General features: G+C 49.3%; 1 protein-coding gene and 1 non-coding gene across 2 annotated transcripts; one reads left to right on the forward strand and one right to left on the reverse strand.

Moving 5' to 3' along the window:
• Window positions 1-8162: 8162 nt before the first annotated feature.
• DPT (dermatopontin) lies at window positions 8163-11803 on the reverse strand. The gene is made up of 4 exons (XM_049777597.1): window positions 11511-11803; window positions 10726-10851; window positions 9418-9525; window positions 8163-8610 (listed from the first exon to the last, which is right to left on the reverse strand). Exons 1-4 carry the CDS (start codon window positions 11801-11803, stop codon window positions 8544-8546), a joined length of 594 nt encoding a protein of 197 aa, XP_049633554.1. The 3' UTR covers window positions 8163-8543.
• A 15024-nt stretch (window positions 11804-26827) lies between these two features.
• LOC126014711 (small nucleolar RNA SNORA51) lies at window positions 26828-26959 on the forward strand. Its single transcript, XR_007497711.1, has one exon. It is a non-coding gene; the product is annotated as a small nucleolar RNA SNORA51 (small nucleolar RNA).
• Window positions 26960-27768: the final 809 nt, after the last annotated feature.

The raw sequence follows: 27768 nt of genomic DNA on the forward strand, positions 1-27768 counted from the left end.
CCTGGTTTTGATTTTTTTTTTTTTTTTTTTTTTGGTTTTTGGGCCACACCTGGCAGTGCTCAGGGGTGACTCCTGGCTGTCTGCTCAGAAATAGCTCCTGGCAGGCATGGGGGACCATATGGGACACCGGGATTCGAACCAACCACCTTTGGTCCTGGATTGGCTGCTTGCAAGGCAAACGCCGCTGTGCTATCTCTCCGGGCCCTGGTTTTGATTTTTTTTGTGTATGGCCACATTTGGCAGTGCTCAGTGCTGACTTCTGGCTGTGTGCTAAGGGGTCACTCCTGGCAGGGCTGGGGGATCCTATGAGTTATCAGGAACTGAAACTAGATCAAGTGCCTTCACCCCAGCACTTTCTCTCTCTCTGGTTCCTGGTGGCCACTTCTTTAGTCAGGGTGCTTTTCATGGTCACCTGAGGAATGAGGGAGACCCCTGGCCACAATGTGTACATGTAGGGACTGACCATTGGCTTGAGTAACCCATGATCTCAGGAAAATTCCTTGGTGCCCCCAATCACCAAGGCCTTTTCTTATAAAATTCAAGCTCAGCCAAATCTCATGTGGGGACACATCCCAGTTTCTCACAAGCATGATGAATGCTCCCAGCTCTTATCCCACATGAGTTCTGACATCGTACTCACCCTGCTCAGGACTGGTATGGCCTCCGTTGTCGCCAGGTCCTCTGGTCAGTTCAGACTCTGCAGTTGGGGCCTATTTAACTCAACATCTATGAGTTGTTTGGTGCATAATCCCCGATAATTGGCTAAAACAATCCTAACTCATCTTTTGGGGCAGGGTTGGGGCCATGCCCAGCAATGCTCAGAGTTTACTTCTGACTGCAATCAGGAATCACTCCAGCATGCTTTGGGGCTGGGGAGGGGGGACCATATAGAATACCAGGAATCAAACCTGGGTTGGCTTCATGCAAGGCAAACAAAATGCCCTCCCCAACTGTGCTATCACTTTGACCCCTCTTTTTTTTTTTTTTTTTTTTTGTGGTTTTTTTTTTTTTTTGGGTCACACCCGGCAGCGCTCAGGGGTTATTCCTGGCTCCAGGCTCAGAAATTGCTCCTGGCAGGCACGGGGGACCATATGGGGGCGCCGGGCTTCGAACCGATGACCTCCTGCATGAAAGGCAAACACCTTACCATCCATGCTATCTCTCCGGCCCCCGACCCCTCTTTTATTCCTTTGTTCCCAAGCAGTGCTCAGGTAGACTAGAGCCCCACTGGCTTTTCTCAGCATCTGGATCTGGGCTAGTTCCATACAAAGGGTTAAGGATGCATTGCTGGAGAGTTGCAGGCCACTTGGAGATGCTCAGGGGAACCAAGTGGTACCAGCTGGAATCAGGCCAGTTCACTTACCCTCTTACCCATCCAATCCCCCAGCCCCTGGACTCATCTCTCCAAATCACAGCATGGTCAGGGATAGGGACATGACTCCAGGCTGAGCTGGTGGCCAAAGACATGGAAAAGACTGAGCACAGTGGCAGCATCTCTTCTGCTACTGCAGTCAGTATTTATAGCCTGGGTTTCAGGAGCCTCCATGAGTCACCTCAGAGGAACCAGCCAAGGACAAGCCAGCAGCTCTGGAGAAGCTGTTTCCCAAGGGTGGATTGTGTCCTTGGAAGGACCAAAATGAAATGCTCAGTGTGAGGATGGTGCATGGTGGTGTGAGGTGGACTGTGATCTGCTCTGGGCAGTGCTGGCCCCTATACACGAGGAGGAGAACCAGAGAGAGCTGGGTGTCTTGTACACTAAACCCCCAATTCTCTGCCTGTCTTTAGTAAATCTCCAACTTTTTTGTTTTGTTTTGTTTTTTGTTTTTGGGTTACACCCGGCAGCGCTCAGGGGTTACTCCTGGCTCTATGCTCAGAAATCACTCCTCACAGGCTCGGGGGACCATATGGGATGCTGGGATTTGAACCACTGTCCTTCTGCATGCAAGACAAACGCCCTACCTCCATGCTATCTCTTCGGCCCCAACCTCCAACTCCTTGAGAGATGAGTCTGTTAGACACCTGATTCTGTTGTAGCTAATTGGACCTGTGAGCAGGAGAAGCACCACAGATGAGCATCTAGTCATTAAAACAAAACAAAACAAAACAAAACAAAGGGACAGAGTGATAGCACAACTGTAAGGCATTTGCCTTGCATGTGGCCAACACAGGATTCTCAGCATCCCATATGGTCCCCAGAGCCTGCCAGGAGTGATTTCTGAGCGCAAAGCTAGGAGTAACCCCTGAGCACTGCTGGGAGTGACCCAAAATCCAAAATCAAAACCAAAACCAAACAAAACAACACAAAAGGGGCTGGAGTGATAGCTCAGTGGTGAGGGGTGCTTGCTTAGCATGCAGCCTACCAGGTTTGATCCCTGACATCCATAGCTTTCCCCAAGCTCACCAGCAGTGATTTCTGAGTGCAAAGCCAGGAGTAACCCCTGAACACTGCTGGGTGTGACCCCCAAACAAACAAACAAAAATCAAAGAAACAACACCACAGAAAAGGTAAAATCACAGCAGATATTTGCAACCCCCCACCCACAACAATGACAGGTGACACGTCAGTACCCCACATGGAAGGAATGGACCTTATTTCCAGTGAAAGAGGCCCTGTTCAGAGCTTCCTGCAGTGTTTGGAGCAAGTGGAAACAGACTGGAAGCTTCCCTGTGAAAGTCAGCCCCTGAAGAGGTTGACTGATGGAGGGATTGAGGATGAGGGTCTTTCCCCTCCAGTTCAGAGCACATGTCTGCCACCCCTGTCCAGCCGACGGTTCTGAGGTGAAACAGCGGGTAAACAGCTCGCAGACAGTCAGGCTTGTGAAATATTAGCTTTATTCGTGGACAAAGACTGAAGTCCAAAGACTCAGCATCAGTTTTCAGCCACAAGCCTAGCCTGGATTAAGAACTTGGATTAAGTTCAGAAGCCTATTGATCATCATTGCAGTGGCCCCCCACTGTGCAGGGGGTATATGCTTCTTCCTCCAAAATAAGGGCCTAATTCAATGACCTCAAAGATGGGCTTGCTGGTCTACCTGGACTTGAATGAAAATGGTTCGGAGAGATAGCATGAAGATAAGGCATTTGCCTCACATGCAGAAGGTCATTGGTTTGAATGCCGTATCTGCCAGGAGCTATTTCTGAGTGTGGAGCCAGGAGTAACTCCTGAGCACTGCCAGGTATGACCCAAAAACCAACAACAACAACAACAGCAAATAAAGAAAAAGGTGCTTCTTCTTGCCTGCTACACAGCCTTTCTGGCATCTCTTCGAAGGATCTATGTACGTCTTAGATTTATCTTCTCAGGAGCTTGCAGTTGATTCCTTGATACATGTTTCTGGTTTTAGACACCCTGTGTTTAGGTTAGAAGTTTTTCTTTACATTTTCCTGTGATGTGCTTATGCAAACAGCTGCTCTTTTATTATTGACTATTTTTCCTTTAATAATTGTAGACAATATTGTTTGTTTACTAAAAACAAATGGGGGAATTGTTGTGTATGTAAATATTTTAGGGGATTATTATGTTAATGATCCCTACCATGATTGGTGATTGTTCCCTACCCTAGGGTGGTGACCTGGCATTCTGCCCCAACCCTAGGGGTGGTACCTGATTCTGCTTCCACCATTGGTGCTACCTGATTTCTGGGGGATAAAAGCAAGGGTCTGTGGAGGGCGAGAGGCTTGTGGCTGGAACTGATGCTGAGTCTTTGGACTTCAGTCTTCTCCACTGAAAAAAAAGCTAATATTTCCACAAGCCTGACTGTCTGCGAGCTGTTTTACCCCGCACGTTTCACCTCAGAACCGTCGGCTGGACAGGGTGGCAGACACGTGCTCTGAACTGGAGGGGAAAGACCTCATCCTCATTCCCTCCGTCAGCCAACCTCTTCAGGGGGCTGACTTGCAACACTTCCCTATGAGTCTCTGAGTGCATCTGCCTTCAGCAGTGCTCACATTGCTTGGGACAAGGCACAAAGGTTTCCCCTGCTGCTTGAACAGTGTCCAGGGGGTGCTGGGGACCAAGGCAGAAATCACCCAGCTACTAGCAGGCACGCACTTGGAGTAATGGTTAGAGAAGACTTGGGAGGGCTGAAGCAATAGCAAAGCAGGTAGGGCATTTGCGTTGCACATGACTTACCCTGTTTTGATCCCCAGCTAAGAGTGATTCCTGAGCACAGAGCCAGGAGTAACCTCTGAACATTGTCAGGTGTGACCCCAAATAAACAAATAACAATAACAAAAATAATTAGGTGGGGGAAGACACATTATGTGCCCGGCTGTGTGCAGGGTCAACTGTGTCTCCCAGACCTAAGAGTCCTCTGTGAGTGGCTGCCTGGAAAGCCAGTCCCTGGCATCGAGAACATGTGGGCAAAGCCAACTCACTGGCTGCCAGCAAAGCCCTCCCTACCAGCAGCAGATCCCTGACTCTGCCTATCTCCAAGATAAGAACACACTTAGCAGTGGGTGGGTTCAGATCTAACTCCCCAGCACCCAGTGTCAGCCCTGCAGTTAAATAGAGCCATGGCAGTGGCGTCCCCAGTCACAATGCAGTGCCTTACCGCAGCAGGGACACACTCACCAATTCCTAAAGTTCCTCAAGACAAACAGGAGGGCACTGAGCAAGATTAGGGAGGCATGAGGGAAACCAGGAAACAGGAATCTTCTTTGAGTAGCCAACAGGAGTGGGGTTAGAACCTCTGATGGTAACAGTGCAGAGGTGAAGAGAGCTGGGTGCCATTTGTGAAGGGGATGGACTAGCCTCTCCTGCTTTCAGGGCCCCGAAGAAATGAAGTCATTGTTGGCCTAGCCACACCTGTGTTTTCACCTCTCTCCCCAGCAGAGTGGAACCATTGCCCTTAGACCCTGTGACGAAACGGATCATTAGTTGTTCATTTTATTTTTATTTTGTTTTTGTCTTGAGGGGGTGCCCCAGTACTTATTCCTGGCTCTGGCTAAGGGATCACTCCTAGTGGTGCTGGGGGGGACTCCATAGGGTGCCAGGGATGGAACCCGGGTCTGCTGTGTGTGTTCAAGGCAAACGCCCTCCCTACTGTGCTTTCACTTGGAGACTGGCTGGCTGCTGAGTGCATGGTAATGACTAAATTATTGCGCATGTGGATTCAGAAGAAGAGGCACTTTGCATTTGAGAAAATTCGTGGGAGACAGTCCAGGCACACTGATGTAATAAGATCTGCGTGAGGGGACCTCATCTGCACTCTCTAGCTAGAGGGAACTTGGGAATTCTGGGCCAGAGTTGAGAGTTGCTTCTGGGAATGCACTGGTGCTCGGAAGCTCAGGAGACTTGAGTTTAGGGCTTCATTGTAGCTTGGGGTCCTTTGGTGAATTTGGGGAGTCACAATCTCTGAGCACCTGGTGGCACTCTGTGCGGTACCTGTTTTGGCAAAGCAAGCACCTGCTTCTCTGCCCCTCTCTGGACCCTTGATGCTGTTTTTCTTCCAGATTTCACAACAGGTAATACCTGCCCAGTGTCTCTGAAGATGGGTATGAAGGGCCCAGTTGGGCTACATATTAGAACCCGTGGGTGGCAGACAAAAAGCTCTGGTCCTGGGCTCGGAGAGATAGCACAGCGGCGTTTGCCTTGCAAGCAGCCGATCCAGACCAAAGGTGGTTGGTAAGAATCCCGTGTCCCATATGTCCCCGTGCCTGCCAGGAGCTATTTCTGAGCAGAACAGCCAGAAGTGACCCCTGAGCACTGCCGGGTGTGGCCCAAAAAAACAAAAAACAAAACAAACAAACAAACAAAAAAGCTCTGGTCCTTGTCTTCCTTTCCCAGATGTGCCCATATGGTTTTCTTCCTCCCAGCTCCCTTCCCTACTCTATAGCCCAGAAGCCCGTCAGCAGAGGACAGTGAATGACTCTTCTCCCTCCACAGCAGTGTAATCCCCTGCAAGGCTCCCAGCCAACGTGCTCTTGTCTCACCAAGGGGCATGTTTCCTTCCACATTTCTCACGGGCTCAGAGACTCTCCTTTCTGCAGAGAACTGGGCTCTCCCGGGGCACTGTGTGGGGGTGATAAGTTGGGGATAGGGGATCCCGCAAGACTTGGTTTCCAGTGTTTACCAAGCCATCAGATCTGTAGGTCTAAAAGTAACAGGACTTGTCCCCTGTCATTAGGTATGAGGGGGTCTAGGAGGCTCTGGACTTGCACTACCAGTGCAGACCCTACCAGACCATTCTTACTCTTTATTTCTTTTTTCTTTCTTTTTTTTTTTGGCCACACCAGTGATGCTCAGGGGTTACTCCTGGCTATGTGCTCAGGAATTGTTCCTGGCTTGGGTGACCATATAGGATGCCGGTCATCTCTTCTGGGTCAGCCGAGTGCAAAGCAAAACACCCTACCCGCTACACCACCACTCTGGCCCCAGCCAACAGACCATTGTTACTCTCTTTCTTTCTCTTTTTCTTTCTTTCTTCTTTCTTTCTTTCTTTTCTTTCTTTCTTTCTTTCTTTCTTTCTTTCTTTCTTTCTTCTTTCTTTCTTTCTTTCTTTCTTTCTTTCTTTCTTCTTTCTTTCTTCTTTCTTTCTTTCTTTCTTTCTTTCTTTCTTTCTTTCTTTCTTTCTTTCTTTCTTTCTTTCTTTCTTTCTTTCTTTCTTTTCTTTCTTTCTTTCTTCTTTCTTCTTCCTTCCTTCCTTCCTTCCTTCCTTCCTTCCTTCCTCCTTCCTTCCTTCCTTCCTTCCTTCCTTCCTTCCTTCCTTCCTTCCTTCCTTCCTTCCTCCTTCCTTCCTTCCTTCCTTCCTTCCTTCCTTCCTTCCTTCCTTCCTTCCTTCCTTCCTTCCTCCCTTCCTCCCTTCCTCCCTTCCTCCCTTCCTCCCTTCCTCCCTCCTCCCTCCCTCCCTCCCTCCCTCCCTCCCTCCTCCCTCCCTCCCTCCCTCCCTCCCTCCTTTCTTTCTTTCTTTCTTTCTTTCTTTTCTTTCTTTCTTCTTTCTTTCTTTCTTTCTTTTCTTTCTTTCTTTCTTTCTTTCTTCTTCTTCTTTCTTTCTTTCTTTCTTTCTTTCTTTCTTTCTTTCTTTCTTTCTTTCTTTCTTTCTTTCTTTCTTTCTTCTTTTTTGCTTTTATGGGCCACACCCTGTGGTGCTCAGGGGTTACTCCTGGCTATGTGCTCAGAAATTGCTCCTGGTTCAGGGGACCATATGGATGCTAGAGATGGAATGGAGGTCTGTCCTGGATCAGCTTCATGCAAGGCAAGCGCCCTACCGCTGTGCTATTGCTTTGGCTCTACTCTTTTTTTTCTTTATTTTAGTTTTCTTTTTTGGCCACACCCAGTTGGTGCTCAGGGATCACGTCTGGTAGTGTTCTGGGGCTCAGGAGTGCTGAGGATTGGAAGTTGGTTGGTGGCATGCTCTTACTCTTTAAAATGATGTTCCATGGTTTTGCTTGACTAAGAATGAGGATGTAGTGTGTGTGTGTGGGGGTGAAAATAGCTTATACAATTGTGGTTTGTGGGAGTCACACACACTAGGTGCTGGATACATTTTGCAAATCAGATTTCCCTCCCCCTTTGATGCTGGACTCCAAAGTGGCAAGTCTGCTCAGCCCTTCTCAGTAGAGACACTGGCTGCAGAAGAGGGTGGGACCTATTTGTAGGCTATCACGTCATACGAGTTTTCTGATTGGTTTATTATTTGTGGGGGGAGGCGCCTGGTGAAATTAGGTAAAGGGGCTCCTCTACATAGAGCTTGGGGACAGTGCGTTGCTGAACATCGAACCTGAACCCCCCATGCAGCAACTTCTCCCCAGCTTGTGCATTGTTTGCTAAACCACATTAAAATGAATTCTCAGCATTTACTGGCTTCAGGGGGTTGGATCTGCCAAGTCCCACACATGGCCTCGGGTGTGCACTCAGGCAGGGCCATGAGTCCTCAACACTGCTAATGCCATCCTGTCCCAGGAGCTATGCCTTCGGCACAGCCCACAGTGCTGTGTAAGCTGGAGGAAATAGGCAGGAAAAGGAGCTAGGGACAATGACAGCATTTATTTCTGGTACAGGGGAGAGGACACATAAAAGGAGATGGTGCCCCTTCTCGGGATACCCCATATAGACCCCAGAAAGAACAACAGTCAGGTCACCTTGCTGACTCAAAACACAGAAAACACAGGAGCAAGCGAGGGAGGTGCCAGGGCTGCCAGTGGCACATGCCAGTCTGTCCAGGGCCCTGGAGGGCATTGGGTATCCATATCACTGCACCCCTGCCCCAAGTGCCCACCTGTTGTCCCTCCCTGATGTACCATATGCTTCCTGCAGTCTGCTACTTGCCCATTATCCAGGACCTTCTGTCTGATCAGGGCGTCCCCAATTGCACTTCACTTAAACTGCAGGGGATCTGGGAGGGTTCAGGGGAGGTGACAGTGACCTTCTGGAGCTCTGGGTGGCCAGGCACTGTGGACTCCTCCAGTGGGCTCTTCCTGGCACCTCCATATTCGCCACTGGCAAGTGGCACTGTGCAGGACAGACAAGGACAAGCTGACATGAGGCTCCGGGGGCTCGGGAAGGCTGAAAGCCGTGGCTGGGCCTGGGTGAGCTGGTCAGGCTACACGTTCTCAAATTCACAGTCGTAGTTGGTCATGCGGCACATGATGAACTTCCATTGGCGATCCCTGGGGGGACAGGTGTGTCAGGGGGCCCCTAGGGGGAAAGAGCATAAGGGGGGTCCCTGGAGAAATAGGGGCCTAGGGAGTTCCTAGGGGACCAGAGGGGTCAGTGCTCAGTGAGCAGTAAAGACTGAGGGAGCAGAAGGTATGCTGAGCTGCCCTGAGCCACTTGAATGACCAGAGCTCTCAGCTGACTTCCAGGAGGCACAGATATCCGCAGAAAGCCTGAAATGTCAGGGGTCCCAATACTCCTTGATGCTGTGCATGGGGATAGTATGTTCTGCAGGCAGTTGACACTGGCTGGAGGGGTGGGGAGCTTCTCTGTGAGGGGGTGACTAGCCCCTTGGACCTGCCCATGCCCTCTGTGCCGTGCCGGGAGAAGTCTTCTGTGTACATCCCACTGCCCTGAGTCCAGCAGAAGATGCAAACACAGAGAACAGGATTCCCTGTTCCTCTTTCTTTCTACTCTGAGTGTTTAGAACTCCATGTTTGTCTTTCTCCCAACCCTCACACTGCAGGGTCAGACAGGGGGGCCAGGCGCCAAGGTTGGCAAAGGGACAGATCCTCCACACTCTGCCCTCCACTCCTGACTTTGAAGCTGAGTCAGGACAATAACTTCGCACATTGGGGCACTGTGATGGGGCAGTCCCCATGGAACCAACCTTGGGGGGCCCATTTTCAATGTGAGGGTTCATAAGCCTCCACCCAACCCCTCAGGAATCTGTCTTCCCAGCAAACCCTGCTTCATCCAAGACAGAATTCAAATAGGGTTTGAACCCAGGCGAGCCCATCCCAGGGCCCCAGGAGACGCACCTCTTCACTGCTGAGAAGGTGGTTGTAGCCCCTCGGATGTAGTAATCGTAGCTGTAGGACACCATGTCCATGTCCTCACCATAGTGATCAGGGTGTTCTGTAGTCAGCCTGTGGTGGGAGACATGGAAGAGGAGCAACAGCACTTCTGTGGTGGGGTGGAGGGACCAAAGGCCCCCAGCAGGCCCCTTCTTCTGCTGGGCTCCTCTTGGCTCTGTGCTAAGGGAGCCCTCCTGGTAGGGCTGGGATGTCAGGGATTGAGCCTGAGTCAGATGTGTGCAAGTTAAGTGCCCTCCCTGCTGTACTATTGCTCTGGTCCCCAATATATTCTCTCTACAAACTCATCACCCAGGAGGGTGCTGGGCCTGACCCAGCCTGAGGGGTGGATCATTGTTATTGAAGTCAATCATTGCTGACCCCTGGAACTGCTACTTCATGAGGGTCTGAGACTAGATTGTCCACCTGGGGATGTGCTAAAGGCAAATTCTAAGTGGAGAGGAAGGGGAGAAGTTGTGAGGCATGGGAGTTGGCTCAGGGCTGTGTTTGGGTGGAGCAGGGGCCAGGCCATGGCATGGCCAGAAACCCACCTATTGGTACTATTATTATTACAGTAATATTGCTATGATTGCTATTATTGTTATTATTTTGCTTATTTGTTTTTGGGCCACACCCGGTGATGCTCAGGGGTTACTGCTGGCTATGTGCTCAGAAATCACTCCTAGCTTGGGGGACCATATGGGACACCAGGGAATCGAACCGCGGTCAGTCCTAGGTCAGTGCATGCAAGGCAAGCGCCCTACCACTTGTGCCACTGCTCCGGCCCTAGATTGCTATTATTGTTACTATTATAATTACTATTGCCATTACTGTTATTGTTGCTACTATTAACATCATCACTAGGGGGCGACTCTCTCTACCTCTGTCTCCAGCCTCCATCCCCTCAGCCACTCCCCAGAAAACATTCCCTGTACAGTGCCCAGCCTCGGTAGGGACACTTCAACCCAGCATCCTTAGCTGCCTTTGTTGGCTGAGTACAGACACAAGGGGCATATGGGTGCGCTGTACTGATATTCCAGCATTAATTCTGAAGTATTAATTTCGAAGTACCAATACAGAATCATTAGTACCTCTCCTGACTCCATCACTCATTCATCCATTTGTTTCCATGTTCACTCACTCACTCCCTATTTCATGCCACTCGTTTGCTGCCTGGGTGGCAGCTCTGAAGCCAGGCGCAAGATTCGTGGCCCACTGTGGTCCCTGGGGCACCTGCCCTCCACCCCAAGTTGGCAGTGGGGTCCCCAGACTCACCAGCAGGAATAGGGGCACCTCTTGCTGTAGCGGCAGCAGTAGAACTGCCACTCCCGGTCCAGCACGGACTCAAAGTAGCGGCTCTGGAAACCAGCCACCAGGCCATTGTTGGAGCAGGTTTGGTACCTAGGGGTGCAGGGGAAGGGTCCCGTGAGACAAGCACCCCTACCCGGCCCTCACCTGCAGCTGGGGAGGGGGCCAGGACACCTTCAGGGGCCTGCAGCCAACACCCTCCTTTGGGAGCCAGTCAGACAGACTTTTGGTCTATCTACAGATACGGTACCCCCCACCCCCACTTTCGTTTAGTCCCCATGGTTCTGTGTTGATGCCAGAAAACCTGGAAATACTTCCCTTGGTTTGTGGAAACAGAAGCATCTGTGGAGGCATCTGGACTCTGGTCCTCCTCTTGGGAGAGGGACCCCTTGAAAATCCAGATAGAGGGAGCTTGACCTAGCCCCCTCCTCCATCTCGTCTGTCTGGCCCCCCATTTATGGCCTGCCCACTTTCTCAGCTATGTCCTGAGGCCCCCCAGACCCAGACTGCTTCTGTCCCAGCCCTCGGCCCCTCAGGCAGCAAAACACCGCCACAGAGGATGGGTACCATGGGGCGGTGCGCAGCCAGGCCTGCTTTGCCTTCCCTCCTCTCAAACCTTTATGCCTTTCTGAGCTCAACACCCGGAAGGCTGCGTAGACAGTCGGCTGCTTCCCTCAGAAGATAGAACCCCAGGGGCCATCTGCGGGGATCCCCGTTCTTGGGCATCCCGGGGTGTGCTGTAAGGTCCTTACCACTCCATGCCTGCCCTGTTGATCTCCTCCCACCAGCATTCGCTGGGCTCGCCCAGGCTCTGGGGTGTGGGGGCGCAGGCGTAGTTCCACTGGCGGTCGGACCCTTCCTTCTTGCTGAAAATGCTCCGAATAGCCACCACCACCTGTCCTTGGGGACACTGGAAGCTGAAGCCCTGGCGGTTCAGGTTGACCCAGCCCTCGTCATAATCCTGGTACTGGAAGTCGTAGTGGCTGTACTGTGCCCGGGCTGCGCTGGCCAGGGCCAGGAGAACCCCAAAGAGAGGAACGTTCATGCTGCCCCTTGCCTGCTGCTGACACAGACACCTCCCCAGGCTGCCTGGCGGTCTGTTTTATGCGGCTGCAGCCGACATGTGGTTTCCAGATGTGGGGGAACCGGGTCCAAGTTCGGTCATGTCTGCAGAGCATCTTGGCACTCAGCTGCAGGCCCACAGCTCCAGCTCGTTTTAAGGTGGAATTCTGAAGTTGCTTCTTGGCCCTGACCTTCTCATAGAGGAGTTCCTTAGGCATGTCTCTGTGACCTGAGGTCTTGCCCCAATGCCCCAGTCGGAAGGACTCAGCCCAGGAAGGCTCCTTCTAGGGCTGCTGAGTGCTGCAAAGCTTTCCTGGGAGCTCACATCCTTCCCTTAGCCACTGGACTGTCACCAGGATAGAATCAAGATACCCATGAACCCTGCAGTCCCTAGTCCTGACTTCTTTCTCTTTGTCTTGCTGCAGTTGTTCCCGTGGCACTGGTTGTGGGTGGTGCTCCCCTCATGGCTGCATGACAGTTTCCAGAATCCATGTCCTCCCCACCCCGAAACATATCTGGGGCAGGAATGATGAGAGCCAAGACCAATATCTGCCACCCTTTTTCTGTGAGTTTGGCTCATGCAGATGTGCGGGATGGGGTGGCCTTGTTTCTAAACATGCACTCAAGAAATTTGCTGTTCCCCCTACCATTGTAAGCATTGTTGGGAACCTGGAGGAGTATTGGCACAAAGCAGGGTATAGCCTCACTCTCAGGAATCCCTAAACTGATGGTGACTGGGGGGGCCAAGCTCACTATAATGCATCCTAACCTGGCACCCCCAGAATGGGGATTGGGTGATCTGGAGAGCTGGAGTGGTGTTGAGCCACTGGTGGGCACTTTGTACTTGTTTACTAAAAGAAGGTAGATTTCTGGGGGGCACGATTGTTCTTGGGAAAGGCTCAGAGGCTCAGTTAAGAGCAGGGACCTTAAGTGTGGGGTATCCAAATGTGGGGACCCCCTGCTTGCAGCAGGCTCATCTACATCAGTGGACTCTGCACCTGCTTCCCAAGGGCAGCTCAGGCTGTAGAATAGGGAAAACAAGGCAGGGAGCCCTTCGCATCAGGAGGGACACCTACTGTCTGAGCAGGGGAGGGCAGGAGATGAGGGCTTCTGGGGAGAGAAGAACGAGAAAGAATCTGGGAAAAATTCTCAAAAGCTTTGTTGCCCCCCAGTCTTTGCACCCACAATTTTACAACACCCTCCTTCCTCCATCAAAAAGCGGCTGCTATTTTATTTGGAAAACTTGGCACATGGTAGGCAGAAAAAATATTTGTGGGATGAATGAAATTATCACCAACACCCCAAGCCAGATGATAACTCAGTGGAAAATAAAAAATCCTAATGAAAAGGCAATTCTAGGGGTCCCTCCTCCCCACTTACAGTGCCTGCGGGTCTTGGGCTAGCTGGGAAGCTGCATCCCTCCCTGACTGTCCTCTGTCTCCTGTTTCTGCCCAACCACTTCCACTTTCATGTGCCTACACCATGCAGTTACCCTCGTGCCAATCTCATCGGGTCATTGCCAGGCAGTGAGAAGCGCTAGGCATTAGCCAAAGCGCCTAAGGAGCTGTGCGCCTAGATTCATGTCCTGAGTTTTCACCTTCATCTCACTTTACAGGCTCCTGCTGAGCTTGGGGCAGTTCAAGGTCATGTGGTTGGTGAGCTGTTCTTCCACTGGAGTGGTTCCAATAAAGACTCTCTCATGTTTGTGTGTGTGTGTGTGTGTGTGTGTGTGTGTGTGTCTCCTGTTCCCCAGCCAAATGGGCCACTAAATGGACAGGTGACTGCTCAATTGGGAGGTGACCTGTTTGATTGCAAATTAAAGGCTCCATGAGAAAGGACTATGGTGTGTGTGGAGTCTGTGGGTGGTGCCACAGTGGCCTGGCTTGCAGCAAACCCAGCGGGCACCACTCAATGTGGCTCAGAGGTGCCATGGGGAAAAGATGGAATGTTTTTATTTCCTGGATCTCTGTGCACTCCATCTTGACCTCCTCTTGCCAACACCTCCCCTTGCAGTGCAGTTACCTTGCCTTCAGCACTTCCTGTCCTCTCTGGCTCCTTTTTCAAAGCCAGCCTGATAGGAACCGGTTTGCACCAGCTGCCATCCAAACCTCCAATTTCTTCCTGTAGCGTAACAAGAGCCAGGTGCAAGTGGCGCTGGGGACCCCAAGTCAGCAGGGGCTACATCAGGTATTTTCTCAGACCCCACCCCCGGAAACAACCTTAACTTACTAGATCCAAAGTCAGAGCCAAGTATTTGGGAGGAAAAAGAAAACAAAACAAAACAAAACCAGAAAAAACAAAAACCCCAAAACCCCACAAATGTAAAGTTGTACTGAGAGATGGTACCAGACAGGAGCCTCGGACTTGACCCTCTTGAACCCCTATGCCCACAAGTACCAATCTATGCATACCTCCACCTCACTCCAAGCACTTCCAGGCACATCCCTGTACCTCAAATTAAACCATGTGAACAGTGTTACGGCTGTATCCGTGGTTCTCTTCGCAATATTACAGGGGAGTCAGGGGTATATCTTTGTGAATATCTGCTGGCCTCTACCACCTGATGTTTGCTGCTAAAAACCCAGTGTGAATTCATCTCTCACCTAGAACCAGTGCTTTCTGGCCCCCCAGCCCCAAGAAAGCTCTCAGCTCATCCCACAAATGGGTTAGAGCCCAGGGCTGCCTGGATGTTCCCACTACCTGGCATGGAATTCGTGATGCCAGGATGAGACGCTGCTGGGTTAATTTGTTGGAAGGTTAGGGTATGACTGTGCTCCACATATGCCAAGGTACATACACACACACACACACACACACACACACACACACACACACACACACAGATGAGCCACACTGCAGGGCCCAGGGTCTGATTATCAGCCCCCTGTGCTCCACACATAACTTTTGACATGACAAAATCTCATGCAGAGCAGAGCAGAAGGGATGTTAGTCCTCAGCTAATGTGGGGGGGGGGCCTTAGATCCCCACATTAGTCCAGAGAAGGCCAGAACCTGAGGGATTGAGGGACATCTAAAAGGGGCAGTTGCCTTGCACGAGGCTGACTTGGTTTCTATCCCTGGCATCCTATATGGTCCCCCAAACCTACAGGAGTGATTTCCAAATGCAGAGCCAGGAATAACCTGAGTGCTATTTACCATAGCAAGACTCTGGAAACAGCCAAGATACCCTTCAACAGATGAATGGCTAAAGAAACTGTGGTACATATACACAATGGAATATTATGCAGCTGTCAGGAGAGATGAAGTCATGAAATTTTCCTATACATGGATATACATGGAATCTATTATGATGAGTGAAATAAGTCAGAGAGAGAGAGAAAGACGCAGAATGGTCTCACTCATCTATGGGTTTTAAGAAAAATGAAAGACATTCTTGCAATAATAACTTTCAGACACAAAAGAGAAAAGAGCTGGAAGTTACAGCTCACCTTATGAAGCTCACCACAAACAGGGATGAGTTTAGTTAGAGAAATAACTATGTTTTGAACTATCCTAATAAAGAGAATGTATGAGGGAAATGGAAAGCCTGTCTAGAGTACAGGCAGGGGTTGGGTGGGGAGGAGGGAGATTTAGGACATTGGTGATGGGAATGTTGCACTGGTGATGGGTGGTGTTCTTTACATGACTGAAACCCAAACACAATCATGTATGTAATAAAGTTGTTTAAATAAAAAAATATATATCAGAAAAAAAAGGAATAACCTGAGTGCTGCTAGACATGGCCAAAAACAAAACAAACAAAACAAAAAATAAATAAAGGTAAGTACCACTGTTGAGGTGACACCAAGCATGTTCTGATATACTTCTGATTTTAGCACTGCAAGGACCCTCCAAACCCTAAGCCCCAGCTCTACCAGGTGCTGCTCTGGGGGCTCTGAGCACTGCCAGGATGGGTCCAGGTGGAGATGGCCTTGGCACCATGGGGACCCCTGTAACATGGCACTCTCCAACCCTTGCATTGCATCATGGTAGCCCAGAACCACCTGTGGAACTCCCAGGTCTTGTAAGCAGAGTGTGGGAATCCCCTAAAATTAAAAGAAAAAAAAAACATTAAACATAAAAAAAAATCCCCACACACACATACACATGAACAAGCCCAGAAAATATAAAAGGTGGAGCCGGAGTGGTGGCTCAAGCCATAAGGTGTCTGCTTTGTGTGCACTAGCCTAGGATGGACTGCAGTTTGACTCCCTGGCATCCCATATGGTCCCCCAAGCCAGGAGCGATTTCTGAGTGCATAGCCAGGAATAACCCCTGAGCGTCACCAGGTATGGCCCAAAAACCAAAAAAAGAAAAAAAGAAAAGAAAATATAAAAGGGACCTAGAGAGGAGGAAGTGACTGTTGTGAAGGGTGAAGTCGTCCCTAGTCATTAAGAACTATTGGTTGGCTCACAGGGGCCCAGGTGTGTGAGTGTGCGGATGTGGTGGGTCACACATTCTAGCCAGCTCCCAGGTGCCACCCACCTCTTGTCAGGGCCCCTCAGGGACAGGCTTGTGAGTGGCCTCAGCAGGCGAGGCAAAATGACCTGCCAACACCCTCGGGGTCCCAAGCCTGGTGAGGTGGCAGCCCAGGGATGAGATCCAGAACCCAGGTGCCCAGGCTCTGCACTGCCCAGCAGAAGCACCCAGAGCTCAGCCTCTCCTTTGTTCATCCTGACTTCAAAGGGGATGAGTCACACCTCACTGACTAAAATTAGGGTCTGAGTCATCGGCCAGCCAAAGAAGCTGCTGGCACCTTATGGCAAACACACAAGGTCACAGTACTTGTTTTGGGGTAGGGGGAAACTCCTGTGCAGGGTGAATGTTTGTCTCCACCCCACGGCAAGGCAATACATGTTTGAAGAGCAGATGGCACTTGCGCCTTCAAGGAGGAGACGCAGTGTCCTACTACTAGATCCTCCTTAAACTTGGTGTCTCCGCTGTGTTCATGGAACAGTGCCTGTCCTGTTTGCATCAAGCTCCTGTCCCCCTCTCCGCCCCCTTTTTCGCTCTCCAGGCCAGTGTGGAGAGGAGCCTGGGACACCCCCACCCTCCTGGGGTCTTGCCAGTGGTGGTCAGGCTTCCGGGCTCTTGGGAGTTTGGGGTTCTACCCTCTCCCCCCGTGCCCCGACAGCAAGGCATAGCTAACAGTGTCCAGTGGAGAAGAGTTTTGGGAGCTAGAAGCACCTTCTAGAAGGACTGTGGCTGAGGTTCTTGGGGTGTGGGACATCGACTCACACATTGAGTACTTAGGGTCTGGGGTGCTGCTGTCTGGAGTAGCTGCCGCTTCTGTCTCCTCTCACAGCACCCCCCCCCCATCAATTCTTTTTGTTCCCCCCGGCCCCTTCCTAAAGGGCCAGTTTTCCATTCTTCTGCCTGGTGACCAGGCCTTGAAGAACGTCACAATTTGAGTCTTTTCACAAGTTCAACACTTTATCCAGATATTTTGCTGCAATTGTTCCTTCTTTTAGAGGTGGGGGCAGGTTGGACCAGACTCAGGAGCTATTGCCTGACTCTGTCTGTGCTCAAGGATACTCTTGACAGTGCTCGGGGGACTGTATGTAGTGCCAGGAATCAAACTGGGCTTGGCAGAATGCAAGGCAAGTGCTCTGCCCATCACATCATCTCTGGGCCCTTAATCTTTATTATTTCTGTCCTGGGGTTATAAGGGGGTGGGGTGGGAAGGAACTCTCCTTCTCTTCTGAGCCCTGTGGAGCTGGAGATTGAGCCTGGGAGCTTCTGGGAACTCTGCGGCCAGTGGCCCTGCTGCACCCTGCTGCTGGCCTTGGGGTCCACTGGGCGGTGGGGCTGCTCTGGATTGGAGTCCTGCCCTTTTGTGGGCTGTACATTCTTGATGTGTTTCCATCATGAATTCTCCATCAAAACCCCACAGGACTCTATCTGCAGTGGAAGCAGCATCACACAAGATAGTGCTGGATTGAGGGTGTCCATGGGGTGCCAGGGAGTCCAACTCAAGGCCTCATGCCTACAAGGCATGCGCACAACCTGAAGAGCCCTGGCCCCCATTTTCTGGCCAGAAGGGGTCTCTCCTTGATCTCGTTTTGAGTTGTACTTTTTAGGCAAAGGAACGAAAGCAAAGGGTATAATGGTCTCTTTAGTCTTTTAGCCAAAAGGTGACAGAGCTCCAAGCAGCTGACCTGGCTCTGGGTTCTAGCTCCTCTGAGCTGGATCCTCCCATGGCCTCCTGGCCCTGGACTAAGGAGCGCTTCGAGGTACAGTGAGTAGCTGAAAATTGAGGCTTTGCATCCCAGGAAATTTTCATTCAATGAAACCAAACCAGCCTCTGTTGATTTTTTTCTTTCACACAACATATTCTTGGATTGTTAATCTACCTTCCTGTTCCTGGGTCAACCTCCAGAACCATCTCGGTGGGGGAAACTGAGTCACTATTCATGTTCATGAATTCACTATTCATGACCCTGCCCCGTGTCATAAGCCATAGTGACCATAAGCAAACAAGTGAATGACCTGCTTCCATCTTTGCCCTCCTGCGGCTCTCCAGAACCTTCCTTTAAAATCCAGCAGTGAGGTCGCTGTGCTTCATGGTCAACCAGTACGAACCTTTAAGCGAGGCCCAGCCATGTATGCTATAAGCTTTTAACAGAGGAGAGAGATGGTGCCGATTTGGAGTTCAGACGGGTCATGGAAACTGTCAAAACAGATGAGTCACCCATTTTCCAGTGATTGTTGTGGTCACCTCATTGTGTGGGTGTTTGATGACCTTCTTCTCCCTTTCCAGCCTCTCTTCTGGTATGTACTTTGTGGTCAAGTGCCAGAGTCCTTCTGCTAGGCTCTGGCTCTTTGGGGGCCCCAGACTGTTCCATGACAGCCCAAATGCTGTTAGTTTCAGCAGAGGAGAAGGATCCTCTCTGTTCCATTTGGTTTTCAGTAAGGGACAGAGAAGGAATAAACAGGATTTTCTAGAATAAACAGATGTTCAGGCTCACTGTAGAGAAATCAGTATGCGTGGCTGGATGTAGCCAAGGATTTTGGATGCAGCCCCAGGTCTGCTTGCGAAATGTGGTCACTGTCCAGAAAGCATCATTCTCAGCAGCCCCCCAGCCTGGGATACACCCCAACTGTTGGATGATGGGGTCTAACAGGATGGTGGGACTCCTACTGAGGAAGGATACAGGGTCTCTAATCTATGAGACGGTTTTAAAGTGCGTCTGCATCAGCTAACTCTGGAGAAGAGACAGAGAAACTGTGAGAAAGAATCAGAGGACATTTTCCAACTGAGCCTGTTCCCAAAAAGATCCTCATCATTTTCTAAATTCTCAAAGTTCATGAAGTGAGTGGGGGATTCTTGGCAGTGCTGGGAGAGAGCATTTGCCAATGGAGGAAGAAACGCCCCAGTCCTCATGGTACTCCCCAGGAATGATCTTAGTAACACAAAAATCTGCTCCCTGATCTCCCTGGATTCCACCCTCCCACCACTTTTGCCAGTTGCTGAAATAGCATCTCAGCATAAACATGCTTGACATTTGACCCCCACATCCCGCCAGCCCTGTCCCCATGGAGGATCCTATTTGCTCTTTGCCAACATGTCTTTTTTTTTTCCCTTTCTCTCCAGAATTCTCTCCTTCTTTTATCCTCCTAACAAATGCCTGCTCATCTTTAAGCATCTGGTTCAGAAATTGATACTCTCATCCCACCTTTTCTGCCTTCTTGAGCTTCCAGGATATTTCCGCAAAGTCCTAAGCTCTGGTTACCCCTGATCTGCCTAGAATTGTCTCCTCGATGCAGGCCCTTAGAACATTGTAGAACATTCTAGAATGAACCTACAATGGGGGTGATGGTTACAGGAAACGAATGAGTCACTGATGTTGGCTGTGTTTACAGGGCCACTGGGGCACCTACAAGAAGCTTCTCTGCTTGTCTTTCTTTGGTGTTAAGACCTTTGGAGGTTTTATCACCCCATCCTGAGCTAAGGTCTCCTTAGAACTCAGCAGCCTCTTTCCTGCCCTGCTCTGACTCCAACTGTGCCCACTGATTCTTAGAGAACTGGGCATTGCCCCAAACAACATATGGTGGGTCCAACCTGTGGGCCTCACCCCGCCTCTTCATGACTGTGACAGGTCAGATGTGTCCCTGGACTGTCTACACAACCCCTTCCAGCATGACTGGTGTCTACCAGGGTCAGCATGTGCTCTCTTCCCTCCATCCTGGAGCCTGCCTGAGGTAAAGTGAATCAAACTCACTTTTTTGTTGTTGTTGTTGTTGGTTTTTGGGTCACACCTGGTTACTCCTGGCTCTAAGCTCAGAAATTGCTCCTGGCAGACTCTGGGGACCATATGGGATACTGGGATTCAAACCATCATCCTTCTGCATGCAAGGCAAATGCCCTACCTCCATGCTATCTCTCTGGCCCCGAAAACTCACTTCTTGGCAACACAGTGAAAACATGAAGTCAGATCTTATCCAGAGCCAGACCTGTTTCTGGAATTTTCCATTTCATGAGCCAATTCTTTTTCTTTCTCAGCCCCCCTTCTCTCTCTCTCTCTCTCTCTCTCTCTCTCTCTCTCTCTCTCTCTCTCTCTCTCTCTCTCTCTCTCTCTCTCTCCTCTCCCCCCCCCCCCCACTCTCCTGTCACAACCCAAGTGCTGCAGTGTCTTGGACCCATCTAGCCTTCTTGACTCCCAGGGGAGAGTGTGAGGCTCATGAATATGGAGAGCCATTGCCTTGCTCAGTCATGCAGAGACAGATGTTTTGTGTGTGTGTGTGTGTGTGTGTGTGCTACTCACCCACACATGTACACACACAGGTGTGAGTTCCTGGTAGTTTCGGATTCGAGGTAGCCATGAGACATGACTCTCTTCTGTGCTTTCTGGAATTCTTGATTTTGTTTGTTTTATTTCTGGGCTACACCCAGTGATGCTCAGGGTTGACTCTTGGCTCTGCACTCAAGGATTATTCCTGGTGGTACTCAGGGCTGACTCCTGAATTTGAGTTTGTAAAACATATCCCCACACATTGTGAAATTGCCTCAGACACTGTATCTCCAATCCCACGCAGATGGGTCTGAAGCAGGTAGGATAACTGTGAAGAATTAATAAACCAAGCCAACCAGGAGAGAGTCATAAAGTCAGTGGCTTCTCCCTCATGTTCTTTCTGCATTGCAAGTTAAACTGACCTTTCTTTACTCTCCAGTACAAATTCGGGGGGTGGGGTGGCGGCAAGATAGCATGGAGATAAGGCGTTTGCCTTCCATGCAGAAGGAGGGTGGTTCGAATCCCGGCATCCCATATGGTCCCCCGTGCCTGCCAGGGGTGATTTCTGAGTGTAGAGCCAGGAGTAACCCCTGAGCACTGCCGTGTGTGACCCCCCAAAAAAATGTAAGGGAGGGGAGGGTGTAGAAAGATCCAGGTGGACTTTTACATATCAATGAAATAGATTTAAAGGAAAGAGGATGTGGGACTGCCTTTGTTTTGGGTTAATAGCTGGGAGTCATATAGGGTTTTACTCAGGGATCACTCCTGGTGGTGTTGGGGGGACTGTATGTGAAGCCAGGAATGGAACTGAGTAGGTGCATGCAAGGCAAATGCCCTCTACTTGCTGTGCTCTCTCTGGGCTTTTCTTCCCTGTCCTTCCCTTTCCCCTTTGCCCTCCCTGTCTTTCCCAGCCTTGCCCTTCCTCCCCACCCTCCCTGTTCTCCTCCCTTCCTCCCCTGCCAGCTGCCCTGAAAATGGTGCTCTTAGGCCCCCTCATTCCTTGAAGGGCCTTGTGTGATTCCAGCTCTTTGTCAGCACATATACACACCAGGTAGAGCAGTTGCTATGGAGGTACTCAAGGGAAAGAGGAGCCAGCAAGGGAGATGAGCCTCCTAGAGATGGCTCATATGGGGCTCCTCCTCCTCCCTGAAGTTCTCCTGCTCCTCTTTTTTTTCCTCCTCCTCTTCCCTTTCCTCCTTCTCCTTCCTCCTCTTCCTCCATCTCCTTCTCTTTCTCATATTTTTCTTCTTTCTTATTCTCTACTACTTTGGGGTTCCCTTGTGGCAGTGTTGGGGGTCAGACTCAGGCTACCTGCATCTAACCTTGGGCCAGTCCATGGGTCTTTCTCTTTGGACCCAGACTCTAAACTTCCTCTGAGGTTGGCCTTGCCACCAGGCCAGCAAGATTTCCACTGAGCTGCATTCTGTCCCCGAAATTTTCGAGATGGGTCTGGAGCTCTGCTCCTGCTCTTGAGACTTTTCTTCTGGAAACTTCTCTCCCTGTCTAAGCTCAGGAGAAAAACAGGCTTCCCATTTCCCTAAAGCACTCAACTGAAATTATTCATGTATTCAGCAAGATTTGTAGGCCTGGTCTAAGTGCTCTGTAAGGCTCCCGGGGACCAGAAAGTAGAGCCTGGGCAGTGTGACTAGAGTCGCAGCCCTAAGTCCCAGAAGGGGCATCAGGAAGCAAGCAGTTGAGATGACTCCTGTTGGGACCGGCTCTGAGTCCTCCGTGCAAGCACCCAGGATTCAAATGCCTTTGTACTGTTCTGGGAGTGGGACTAGCCCTATGCAGCTTTAATTTTCTTGCTTTCTGCTTCCAGCAACCTGATACCAACAGTGCTCAACCTGATACCAATAGTGCTGGGAGGAGTTAATGTGGCTGCATCAGACTGCATGCGGCAGTGTGGGGTAGGTTTGGAGGGTTTTGTTGTTGTTGTTTGCAGTCACATTCAGTGGTACTCAAGGCTTACTTCTGGCTTTGCTCAGGAATATCTCATGGTGAGGTTTGGGAGACCCTATGAGATGCTGGGGATTGATCCCTGGTCTGCAATTTGTAAGGTAGTGCCCTTTTGCTGTCTTGTCTTTCTGTCATACTTTATCTTGGCTCTCGGATCAGTCTCTGCTTGTAGGTCCTTTCTCTCCCTTACTAGAACCCCTTATGCATGGGGAAGTGGGTGGTGACACTCACAGTGAATGGCTGCCCACTGTGTGAGTGACACTCTCCCCTATACCATCAGACTCTGGAGTCACACAATGATGCTGAAGATGCAACTGGAGTAAGAGCCAGTCTGAGGAGGAAGAGAAGGGAAACAGGGAAAGAAGGCGACATAAGTAGTTTCTATTCTCCAGGAAGGTAAAGCGGCTGTTACTGGCCCCATATCAGAAGGCGGATTTTCACTGTAGGTGGAAAACAACTTGAGCATATGCTGTGTTCAGACATGTTCATTGAATGGCTCAGGACTCAGATGCATTTTGAGATAGAAATGTCACTTTGGGACCCGGAGATATAGCACAGCGGCGTTTGCCTTGCAAGCAGCTGATCCAGGACCAAAGGTGGTTGGTTCGATCCCGGTGTCCCATATGGTTCCCAGTGCCTGCCAGGAGCTATTTCTGAGCAGACAGCCAGGAGTAACCCCTGAGCAATGCTGGGTGTGGCCCAAAAACCAAAAAAAAAAAAAAAAAAAGAAAAAAAAGAAATGTCACGTTGATGGTTTGGCATGTATCCACCTTTCCAGAGGGTTGTGCTATTGGGGGTGGGGTATTCAGCCTTTCCCCTAAACTCTTCTTTCAATGAAAACTTTTTTGATTTTATTTTAAGTTAAATTTTATTGATTGGAGCTATAGCACAGCGGAGAAGGCACTTGCCTTGCACACAGCCATGCCCGGTTCCATCTCTGGCATCCTATATGGTCCCCCAAGCACTGCCAGGAGTCACCCCTACTAAACATTGCAGGTGTGGCCCAAATTAAAACATACCAAAATATCCCTCAAGCTTTTGTTGATTTATTATTCATTTGCAGTATTCTATGAATTCTTTTCTCTGAAAGAAAGCTTGTTAAGATCCACAGACAAGGGGACAGAGTGATAGCATAGCAGTAGGGCATTTGCCTTGTACGTGGTCAATCCAGGATGAACCTTGGTTAGATCCCCAGCATCCCATATGGTCCCTCAGCCAGGAGTAATTTCTGAGCGCAGAGCCAGGAGTAATCCCTGAGTGTCACTGGGTGTAGCCTCAAAACAAAACAAAACAAAAAACAAAACAAAAAAACAAAACAGACAAATGTTTTACTTAGGACATGCTCAGGGATCTTAGAAATGTCCATTAACTAACACTGCAGGAGAATTTGCTGAGTGTCCGATCACACAAGTCTCATCTTGCAGAGGTAGACTCCTCCTTGTATCTGTGTGGTCACAATTAAATCACCCAGTCCCAGAGGTTGTCATTTCTTCCACTTAAAAGGCAAATATCGTCTGATGGAGGCTCCTTGCTCAAATCATTACAGTGGAATATGGACCAGCCAGCTCTGGACTTGAAGACATGCTCTGCTGATGCTAAAGGACTCTGCAGATCTCAATTTAAATTTTTCATAATAAAATGAAGGTGGCCTAAAAAACAGCAAAGGCTTGTGTGAGCATATCAAAAAATTCAGAGCAAGCAACCAAGAGAGGGAGAAATCAGAGATGAAAATGATCAATTCTGTCTGCCACAGCCTGGTGGAGTCCTTCATTATCATCATCATCTTCACACTGAGGGATGGAGTCCGAATCACCATTGCTGGCCTCACCCTACTCAACGGGAGGAAAATCCCTGTCTTGAAAAAAACCCAAGTCTTACTGCCAGATGAAAATGGCAGGACGGTTCTCTATGTTCTTGTTACAGAGGCTTGACGGGAGCTTGGAGGATGCTACAATGATCCTGCGGCTCTGCCAGGCTGCAGGGAGGTGCCTGAGATGGTGACATGAGCTGAAGCCTGCCCCCTAGTGGCCACTCCGGGATTGCACGCACACCTTGGATGCGGAGCAGAAGCCAAGGTGTTTCCCAGACAAACCTCGCAGCCCTGTGCCTTTTCTTGCCTTGTATCACATGATCTGGTTCCTCTGCAGTCCACCTCCCCACATCATTCTGTGGATAGAACTGTGGGGCGTGGAGGGGACTGTACTCAGGACTTAACTCCTGGCTCTGTGCTTAGGATCACTCCTGGTGGGACTCAGGACATTATATGGAATGCTGGATATTGAACCTGGATCAGTCGTGCAAGGCAAGTGCCCTCCCCACTGTTCTGTTGTGACGACCTCATGTTTGCCTTTAAAAAAAAAATAGGGGCTGTATCCACCTGTAGCTAATCACCTTAAGCAAGCACTCTGTTTTTAACACCCAGAGCACACACCCTGCTTTCCCTAATCTCTTAGTCTTCCCTTAACACAGAGGCATATACCCTGTTTGAATCCCCTCTCACATCCTACCTGATTGACAGACAAGAGTCCACACCCTACTCTCCCCTAATATCCCTTTTCCACCTAAAATAAAAGTTACTCGTTTACATCTGAAACCTGAACAGGGACCCAAGAAAACCCCAATGATGGGGAGTGATTTGACCCTCTGGTGGATAATCACCATGATGCCCCCCTTGAGCTGGACTGAATGTGCCGTGCCTTTCACTGGAACATCGATGCATCTCCATCATATTGCTCTGGTCCATCTATCTGCGTTTCTCACCCTGGATGCCCAAGCTCCCTAGAGATTCTCTCACGCACATGCCCCAAGAGAGGAAAGATGACTTCCCAGTGGTGACGAGTTGTCAATCTAAAGGCCTTCCCATGGTTGATAATTTATTGTTCACTACTGGCACTAAACCAGAGAGACCCCCATCTCCAAAGGATGATGAGCAGGCTACCGTCTCTGCAGACTCAGGGTCTGAAAATGGCTTAACTAGAGACACACCTGTGACCCAAGCCAGGAGTCAGAGAAACAAGCCAGTGCTGGCAATCCAAGTCTTGGGCACTGTCAGTATCGGGAAAGGTTAGGGATTTATTAACAGAAATTATGCCAAGATGTTTTTGTTCACTGGACACTATAAAGAGAAATCATCCCAGGAAGTTTTTGTTTAACATTGGAGATGGAAAGACTGTGGAGTTTGATGTCATGAAATGAGAGAGGAGCCCAAAAGCTGCTAATGTATCCAGATCTGGTAGAATGCCAGTGAAAGGTAGAAGATAGGTTTTCAATTGACAAAGGTTCTGTCGATTCATCGCCTGGCCTCATTCAGCTACTCCAACACCTATGGTGGCAGAGGCCCCTTCAGGTGGGACAGAAGCAGGTAGTGAAGGAAAGAGAGCTGATGACTCTGAACAGCATCCCAGATGCCAACACCCACCACATTTCTTCTACAGGAGGCAACCTGCAGCAGCATATCAAGGTGACCTCAGCAGCTTACCACAGAGGGTGAAGATGAAGAATCTAAGCCCAGACAAAGCCCACTTGAGGAGAAGTTGCTTTCATGACCTCCTGCAACTGGGTCACTTCCAAAAAATTAACATTCCTCTAGGTTAATCTTTTGAACCTATAAGCATTGGTCACTATATTGCTGGTTAAACTGAGTGTTCTACCTGTATAGATCTTAATAGCTTCTCTTTTATTCTGAGCCCCATTGCAAACAGATAATTTTGTGTCCAACTACAGTGGTTTAATACTAGTTTGCATAGTTTGGGGAACATGCATAATATTGTTAGATTTTTAATGGTTTTCAGCTATCCTAGTGAATGTTTCCCAATTCCTATGATATTTGATTATGTATATCAGTTAGCAACTTATTTTCAAGTTAAGTATGTCTGCAAAAATGTCTTTGTCCACAGAAGTCTATGGTAAAGGAATTTGGATACTACAGACTCTTATTACAGTACTCATTATAGGAATATTTTAGCAAACTTATTTTCAAGCTGTATTTATATTTGCAGAAATGTTAAGATTTTGTTTAGATAAGTCTATGGGAAAGGATCTTGGATGCTCTGGACTTGCATTATAGTGCTCAGCATAAGAATTTTTAGAAACTTGTTTTAAAAATAAGTATATCTGCAGCAAGTTCCTACTGTTTATGTTCAGAGAAGTCTATGAAAATAAAACTTTGTGATATGTATAAGACAAAGATCTGAAAAAAGTTGATTGTTTTGAGAATGATGTGTGTACAATCTAACCTATGATGCTTTTACTGCCAAGCCTACCTTCACTAGCTAAAAATTAGCTACTCCAGTAATTGGCTTAAAATTTTCTCACCACAGCTTCCCAATTCTTACCACAGGCTGTGTTCTTTACACTGACTGTATAGAAAGAGGAGGTACAGAAAATGCACCCCATATACACCTCAACCAGGCCCTTTGCCTGGTCTGTATTGTGAATTGGGGGACAAAAAAATTTTCTCACCACCGGGGCCGGAGAGACAGCATGGAGGTAAGGTGGTTTGCCTTGCATGCAGAAAGATGGTGGTTTGAATCCTGGCATCCCATATGGTCCCCTGAGCCTGCCAGGAGCGATTTCTAATGTAGAGCCAGGAGTGACCCAGTAACCAAAAAAAAGGTTTTTTTCTCACCATCATACTTGCTACTAAAAGATTTTTTCCCTTTTATTTCCCCGAAAAATAACAACCACTTTCATAAATTCTTATCTGGGGTTCTCACTTATAGTGGAAGACAATCTTACATGGTTTATCTAGCCCTTCTCTATTTTATGTACTTACCAAACCATCTCACTTCTTGTAGGAGAAGTAGTTAATCACCTTAAACACATCCCTTGTTTTTAACACCCAGAGAAACACCCTGCTATCCCTAATCCCCTTACCCTGTCTTCCCTAAACACAGAAACTCAGCATTTGCTGGTGCACACACACTTTTTTGGGGGGAGTAGGGGGTGGCACACCTGGCTGTGCTCAGATATTACTATTGGCTCTTCACTCAGAAATTGCTCCTGGCAGGCTCGGGGAACCATATGGGATGCCAGGATTCAAACCACCAACCTTCTTCATGCAAGGCAAACACCTTACCTCCATGCTATCTCTCCGGCCCCGAATGCTGGGGATTGAACCTGGGTCAACCCTGTGCTATCACTCCACCCCCCCCCCATTGTTTTAACCCCCTCTCGAATCCTACCTGATTGGCTAACTCAGTGTCCACACCTTACTCTCCATCTTACTCTTCCTAATATTATTATTCCTTTCTTACCTA

This window comes from Suncus etruscus, chromosome 7, assembly GCF_024139225.1.
Source record: "Suncus etruscus isolate mSunEtr1 chromosome 7, mSunEtr1.pri.cur, whole genome shotgun sequence".
NCBI classification, from domain to species: Eukaryota; Metazoa; Chordata; class Mammalia; order Eulipotyphla; family Soricidae; genus Suncus; species Suncus etruscus.